The sequence below is a fragment of the Girardinichthys multiradiatus genome, chromosome X (genome assembly GCF_021462225.1).
Source record: "Girardinichthys multiradiatus isolate DD_20200921_A chromosome X, DD_fGirMul_XY1, whole genome shotgun sequence".
NCBI lineage: Eukaryota > Metazoa > Chordata > Actinopteri > Cyprinodontiformes > Goodeidae > Girardinichthys > Girardinichthys multiradiatus.
In genome coordinates this window covers 9,164,900-9,172,637 of record NC_061817.1, presented here as the reverse complement: position 1 = coordinate 9,172,637, position 7,738 = coordinate 9,164,900, and the positions used below count along the sequence as shown (strand labels likewise).

At 41.0% G+C, this 7,738-nt stretch overlaps 2 protein-coding genes across 3 annotated transcripts; one reads left to right on the top strand and one right to left on the bottom strand.

The window, feature by feature from the left end:
- Positions 1-663: 663 nt before the first annotated feature.
- LOC124862649 (dynactin subunit 5) lies at positions 664-3,451 on the bottom strand. The gene is made up of 6 exons (XM_047356694.1): positions 3,273-3,451; positions 3,071-3,139; positions 2,861-2,979; positions 2,537-2,648; positions 1,373-1,475; positions 664-1,285 (listed from the first exon to the last, which is right to left on the bottom strand). Exons 1-6 carry the CDS (start codon positions 3,318-3,320, stop codon positions 1,188-1,190), a joined length of 549 nt encoding a protein of 182 aa, XP_047212650.1. The 5' UTR covers positions 3,321-3,451; the 3' UTR covers positions 664-1,187.
- A 172-nt stretch (positions 3,452-3,623) lies between these two features.
- Positions 3,624-6,447, top strand: LOC124862650 (acyl carrier protein, mitochondrial-like). Of its 2 annotated transcripts, none has more exons than XM_047356696.1 (5): positions 3,624-3,846; positions 5,120-5,239; positions 5,485-5,572; positions 5,970-6,071; positions 6,157-6,447. In XM_047356696.1, the coding sequence occupies exons 1-4, from the start codon at positions 3,676-3,678 to the stop codon at positions 6,059-6,061; spliced, it is 471 nt and encodes a 156-aa protein (XP_047212652.1). In that variant the 5' UTR covers positions 3,624-3,675; the 3' UTR covers positions 6,062-6,071; positions 6,157-6,447. The 2 variants fall into 2 exon arrangements, with proteins under 2 accessions (XP_047212652.1, XP_047212651.1); XM_047356695.1 differs by having other exon boundaries at positions 3,625-3,846; positions 5,970-6,075.
- Positions 6,448-7,738: the final 1,291 nt, after the last annotated feature.

Sequence of the window (7,738 nt, the reverse complement as noted above, 5' to 3'; positions counted from 1 at the left end):
CCTTTTTGTTATTTTGAGTTGCCAGTGACAGTTTTCCCACAATCTTCACACCTCACCCTGATTGGACAGTGAGCAATACAACCGGCCAATCAGAAGATAAATTGTTTGGGCGGTTTTAGAATCCACTACTTTATTTTAACAGCACATTCTGGTTTTGTTCATTGAGTTAAAATGTCATTCGCTGTAGTTCACTTAATCTAAAGGAACTATTATATCTGAACAAAAGAACCAGAATAAACACTAAACGGCACATAATTCTGTTTTACTGCAGTTAATAAAACACGTGAAATGTAAGAGCAACATTTAATGATGCTCTCATGGAAGCAACGAACCCAATCATGTAAAACAGCTTTTAGGTTTGCAAACTTTAATTAGTTTATCATCAGTTATCGAAATATCCTTTTCCCAGAGACCTTGAAGACCTGCTTTGAGCCACCAGGGGGCGCCAGAACACTGTTATATGATCCTGAAGCTGGAAAAATATGCCCGTGGATCACATTTCTGTGCCTGCCGTCTTTACTCTAAGAGAAGCTGTATTTTATTTTGCATTTGCAAATACAAGGAAGAGACTGCCTTGCAGTACTTCCTAATCTAAAGTTCTGCTCTGTATTCATAGAGCTCAACATATAATCTATATAATTGAATTGAGTCAGTGGTGAACGGTTTAGACAATTACACACATTTGCATTTATTTACAGGCTTAAATAATTGCTTGTTGCAAAAACTGTAAACTTAAGAAATGACAAATGCAACGAGCCAACCTGCAACAACTGGATCAAATAAACAATATGGAGTTTAACAACATCTGAGGGACAGGGAAAAGAAAGCAAGCAAATGCAAACTGTTTTAGTTGAAAGAGAAAACTACGTAGGTTGTAGGGTTACATATACCACCAACATTGTTGAAGATTTGATGCTACAGTTTTGGTCTATGGTTAAATCTCATAAGGTATCACTCCTTCACTTCCTATCTGAAAAAAAGACACTGATGAGGAAAACATTGGTGTATATGAAATAAATCTGGATCCAGGCTCTTTATATATCTGACATGCTGGAGAATTGCCAGGGCAAGGGTCAGCTAAATGAGACTAGTGTTCTGATGAGAAAGATGAGCTCTCAAAAGTCCATTGCAGTCTGACAGGAGCGTCAGACTGAACGCAGAGCTGGGTTAAAGTATAATGGTGTGACTCAGATCTGGCTGAGGGGCAGGAACTTCTGGTAGTAACTCTTGGTTACATCAATCATTAGATCCTGTGTGCACTCTGGGAGCTCTCCAGAAAACAGACCTGAGAGAGCGAAAGACAGAAAACACTGTTAAAGTCAGGCCAGGTAGGAAAAAGGAAAAATAAATGTCTGGTGTGTGTCCTGCTGACCTGGGCATCCGGAGAAGACTGTGAAAGGCGGCACGACTGTCTCAGGAGGAAGCACCGTGTTGTCTAAGATCTTGCAGCAGTCTTTCAGCACGCATCGACGACCCTGCATGGCAGAAGTAAAAGTAACACAAACGTGGCAGTAATAAAACATTTCACCTCATCCAGAAGTTGTATTTATTCTATGGATTATATAGCAGTTTTTTTTTTTTACTACACTAAAGAAGGAATGTTTTAAAACCAACATTTCCAAAAAAACAAGGCAAAGACACTACATCTCTCTTTTTATTTATAATTGTGCTATCCACTCTTAAACATTCAGTAAGTTCCTATCTTGTTGGAGTTACTTCTTAAAATAAAAGCTTAAAAAAAAAAAAGATCACATAGTCATGTTAAACTGGAAATCCACTTCAGCTCTGTTTAACACCAAAACTAAACATGAAGTCAGAAGGCTCAGCGCTCTGTTTAGATTCCTTACAAGTCATATTTCATGACACTGTTTATAAAAAAGGAAGTTTGAGTGGTCCCCTGTAGCCAACATTTTTTTTTTTCAAGATTAGGGAGTGAGTGGATCGTAATGCATCTCTTGTTTCCACAATGAAAGGTTCTTAATTTTCATGCAAGTCACATATTTTTCCACACAATGTTTTTTAATACATGTTTGTGCAGTGATCAGGCTTTAAACATAGAACCTACAAAAGCTACATTTAAGAAGGGTGAGAGGATGGATGGACATAACAACTGATATAACTTTTAGACAATGGTACAGGGAATAAAGTTTGGAAATGCAGATATTTTTTGATACTCCACACTATTTTCCCATAGATATCCATGCTACTCTACTTTTATCCCATACATTTCCAGACTGTGTATGACCTATGAGAAATGCTGTCTACATGGGCACCATTTTTCCCAGTGGACACATAAGTTCTTAAAAAAAAAGACATAATAAAGTCCACCCTAAACAGTGTAAGCCATTATTTCAGTGCTGCCTGTCAGCAGTTTGTTTCTGCTGCTCTCCATCTCTGTAAAACATGACCACCATGTGACTGCAGGAGATTGTAGCTGGAAGACCGTTTCACATTTTTCTTGCATGGCTGTCCTTTAACTGTTCTGAGTTTGTTCATATGCATGTTTGTTTGCCTTTTTTTTTTTCCCTTCACTCACTATCACGCAGTTCTTGCCAATGTGGACATAGGAGCCGATCTGTGCTGCATTGACCACACAGTCCTCCTCGATGAAGACATGATCTCCGATGTGGAGCGGGAAAAACGCCACACTGAAGGAAAAAACATGGATAAACCAATATAAATTACCTTTGAAAATCATAGAGAACAACTGATTGCAAGATAGTTTGATTACTTGGATGCATTATATACAGAGATGAAGACATAATTCAACTTAACACAGAACGAAAACGAGATTGAATGTGATCTGTGTTTAACATTTGACGTCAGCTTGAATATGTGGAGCATAAGAAGAATATTTTACCCTTTGCTGAACTTTTTAAAAGGTGGTCGAATAACGCTCCGGCTTTTTACAACACAGTGTCTACCCACTCTGACGTTAGCCAAATCCCCCCTGATGATGCAGTCATTCATCACGATAGTCTGAAGGAAAAAACACACAAGCAACGTATTAAAAACAGATTTCTTTATGTCATAGCAGCGTTAGACCTCTGCATCCCTGCTGTTTTCTCACTTTGCCGTTCAGGACGATGTTTTGACTCCCGCACAGCACAGACTGCCTGCTCACTTTGTTTCCAGAAGCCTGTAAGAAATTACAACAGGAGCATTAAAACCCTGTTCTTGCATCCGACGCCCCTTTTCAATATTAGCAACCAGCTAGTCATAAGAGCCGTGGCTTTAGCTAAAAACAATGCTTCAAACGCCACTCATATTACCGTCTCAATGTACTCCGCTTTGTTGTACAGTATTTCAGACAGCTCCATGGTTAGTAATTACGTAAAATATCAATGACAGCCGCTAATATTACTTGACAATTACATCTACTTATTATTTGCAGTTCTGAGCGCAGCACTTTTCACTTCCTGTTTTCTGCGCAGGCGCATTCTAGGATCGATTGGTCATACCTAGACACTTCCGTAATTTTCCTTTCTAATAAACTTATTTGCATAAATATAATTTGATAGTGTTTATTTAGTAAATTACAAAATATTAACCAAAGATCAACGGCAAATTATTTTTAAAAACCCAACGGTTTATGTAATGCGCATGCGCAGTTTGGAGCCCTTGACCTGGATTCTTAAAACTTGCCTCTGATCCAGCAGCAGGTTCTCCTACAACATGGCGGCCCGTGTCCTGCAGCTGTGTGTCCGCTCGCTCGCACGGCCCTCGCTGGGGCTTTTCCCGGTTAACCTCGCACTCAGAGCGGCTGTCGCTCCGGCAGTCACCGTCCACCGACCTTTCTCCTTCGCCGCGGACAGCCGGAGAACGCGGTGGCTGGGACAGAGCAGGGTGAGTCCCCTGCTAACGCGGCGCGTAGCTCAGTCCTAGCTTTAGCAGCAGTGTGACCTACCCGATGTCTTTCAAAGCTAATGGAGTGATGCAGGTTCATTCTGCTGTATGATCTTTGTTTTAGTTGGAAGAGTATTTTTTTTATTTTCAACTTCAGAGTTTGCTCAAATCTATGACACATTGTGAAGATATATTTTCATGATACACCTGCTGTGTTTTGCACACAAAGCTAGCTGTTAGCAAAATGTACTGCCATGTGTTGTGCTTGTACTAGAGATTTCTACATCCTAAACTTAAATTGGATTAAATGCTTGTAACAGAGGGTGGAAATCACGCTACAAATGCTCATTTCCTAAACGCTGACGAGACTACGAAGGGATACTAGAAAACTTTTGTTTCTGCAACATACACATCAGCTTTTAGGATTATTCTCCAAGGACTTTTATGTCATCCAAACATACGTGTCTGCATCACCACTTTATGTAAATATTGTTTGCTAGCTTTTCCTCTAAAGATGATCTCCACATCTGCCCCCTCACACGGACACTCGGCATACCTGAATAATAAAACTAACTAGTAAAAATTATTCTTCCTGCAAGTTATTCTTCTGCATGTTACCCAAAGATGACGTGAAATCCTCTCTGCACTGTAGTTAACATTTTTGTTCTAGTTTGTAACAATTTCTTCCAAAGATGCACTAATCAGGATTATTAGGGACGGGACGTGTCAGTTTGATTTTTGTTTTTAAGATCATTTTTTAGTCATTATTTCCACAGTACTATAAAGGTTTGGGTTAGGTTAGGCTATGAGGTTATCAGCTGCACTAGAACAAGTGTTGTGCACTTTTATATGGTGAAATGCTGCTCCATAGTAACCGAGAGGTGGAATTTTTCCCCCATTTATTTTTAATATGTGCCACCTTTATGCTCAGAAGTGGTACCTTTTAGACATGCATCTCTGAAGCCATTTTGTATGGTTAGGAGCAGCAAAAAGTAGAAGATGGTACAGGACTGGAGGTGAGGTCTTTAAAATAAATCGGTGAACATTTTTGGTGTCAGGCTATGTTATTAACAGATTTGATTGTGTGTCAAATATAACTGTCTGTTATAATCAGGACCGATTTAGCTTAAACTCACCCAGTAGTCAATAACTGATTTCACAGCGTGTCTTTAGTTTCTTCAACAGAGCAACAGTGAGAACAAATGATTGTACATTGAATCATGGTCTTACATGACATCCTGAGCTTTCTATTTCTCCTTCTGGCCTCATTTAGATCTCATCAGTGGAGTTGTTGTGTCGACAGTATGGCGACCTGCCCCCTCTCACCCTAGAAACCATCAAAGACCGTGTCATGTATGTCCTGAAACTTTACGACAAGATCAACCCAGAAAAGGTGAACATTGTTGCTAGTAAGACTAAAGGTTTCTAAGGTGCTATAAGAATCTAGAAAACTACAAAACTTGTTAGTGTTTTCTAGATCTTGATAAGCATGGAACAACCAAACAGTGATTTTATTTTAATACCTGAAAAAATAAAATAAAATCCTCATTCATTGCCAGACCTGTGACTGTGCTCCTCTGGACGACTGATTCATTTCCTTGAAAACTTGTCATTAAATACCTGATTTTTGTCCTCCAGATTCAGGCAACCTCCCATTTCATGAAAGATTTGGGCTTGGACAGCTTGGACCAGGTGGAGATCATAATGGCCATGGAAGATGAGTTTGGTGAGTGTATGTTGTGCATAGTTGGGTTTAGTTATCCAGATTGAGATGCAGTACAAAAAGAGAGATATTCAGGGGTTTGAAGTCGGCCTTGATGCAAAAATCAGTGCCTTGTTTGCCTGGCAGATGTGGTGATTTTATAGCATAAGATGATCCTAAACTAAAAAGATGGAAAAGTTGTTTTCTCATCCGAAATAGGGGATGGCTAGATGTCATTAGTTTCCTCACCAGCTCAGCAAAAATACAGCAATCATAAAACTTGTTAATCTCAATGACCTACTTAACTCACTTTAATAACCTAAATGTCTCCACGCATATTTATTTACACGTGTACAAAGTTGAATTGCATTCTGGTTCATGTTGTGTACCGGACCTTTGTTCTGTGCGTTTTCTGCTGCAGGCTTTGAGATCCCAGATGCCGAAGCAGAGAAGCTCATGACTCCAGAGGAGATTATACAGTACATTGCAGACAAGAAGGATGTTTATGAATAATGGTTGCAAGGCAGGTGGGTCCACTTTGTTCACAGCTCCTCTGGTGTACATTATTAATTGCTTTTACATCAATTTCCTTTATTTCCTACCTGCAGAGGGTGCCCGCCCCATGGGAAGTACTTAGGAAGCAGATTGGTACCAGTTTTTCCACTTCAACCCCCATCAGCTCTCAAGTCCATCGTGGCGACGTCTGCATCGCCTGCCGTGTTTTGTGTTTCACTGTATTTAAAATAAACATGCTTGAAAGTTCGGATATTAAAAAATTTTATTTTACAAGGATTTGTCACAACCCCGATTTTTATTTTTCTTCAGCTTCCAGCCTGTGAGATTGATGCATCATTTTCTTGTGAATTGATCAATAAAGGCAGGAAGCATGGTTGTGTGAATTTGGTCTTACTTCATTTGAAGGATCACAGATGTGGTTTGTGCATAGATGATGCAGCTGAGTTGAGCAGATTATGTCCTAAACCAGGGGTCTGCAGCCTTTACAGTCCAAAGAGCCACTATCGCTCTCGGACCAGCAAAATAAAACTCATTTAGAGCCGCAACTGTTGCATGACCTCTTGATTTGTTTTAATTTTTGTAAACTTCCACTCAATTTCTATTGTTAGCTTTGAAAATGAATAGGAGGACGGATACATACACTGCTCAAAAAAATAAAGGGAACACTCAAATAACATCCTAGATCTGAATGAATGAAATATTCTATACAAAGTTGAATGTGCTGACAACAAAATCACACCAAAATCACCAATGGAAATCAAATTTATTAACCAATGGAGGCCTGAATTTGGAGTCACACACAAAATTAAAGTGGAAAAACACACTACAGGCTGATCCAACTTTGATGTAATGTCCTTAAAACAAGTCTAAATGAGGCTCAGTATTGTGTGTGACCTCCACGTGTCTGTATGACCTCCCTACAACGCCTGGGCATGCTGATGAGATGGTGGATGGTCTCCTGAGGGATCTCCTCCCAGACCTGGACTAAAGCATCCACCAACTCCTGGACAGTCTGTGGTGCAACGTGACGTTGGTGGATGGAGCGAGACATGATGTCCCAGATGTGCTCAATCGGATTCAGGTCTGGGGAACGGGCGGGCCAGTCCATAGCTTCAATGTCTTCATCTTGCAGGAACTGCTGACACACTCCAGCCACATGAGGTCTAGCATTGTCCTGCATTAGGAGGAACCCAGGGCCAACCGCACCAGCATATGGTCTCACAAGGGGTCTGAGGATCTCATCTCGGTACCTAATGGCAGTCAGGCTACCTCTGGCGAGCACATGGAGGGCCATGTGGCCCTCCAAAGAAATGTCACCCCACACAATTACTGACCCACTGCCAAACTGGTCATGCTGAAGGATGATGCAGGCAGCAGATCGCTCTCCACGGTGTCTCCAGACTCTGTCACATGTGCTCAGTGTGAACCTGCTTTCATCTGTGAAGAGCACAGGGCACCAGTGGTGAATTTGCCAATCCTGGTGTTCTCTGGCAAATGCCAAGCGTCCTGCACGGTGTTGGGCTGTGAGCACAACCCCTATTTGAGGACGTTGGGTCCTCATACCATCCTCATGGAGTCGGTTTCTAACCGTTTGTGCAGACACATGTACATTTGTGGCCTGCTGGAGGTCATTTTGCAGGGCTCTGGCAGTGCTCCTCCTGTTCCTCCTTGCAC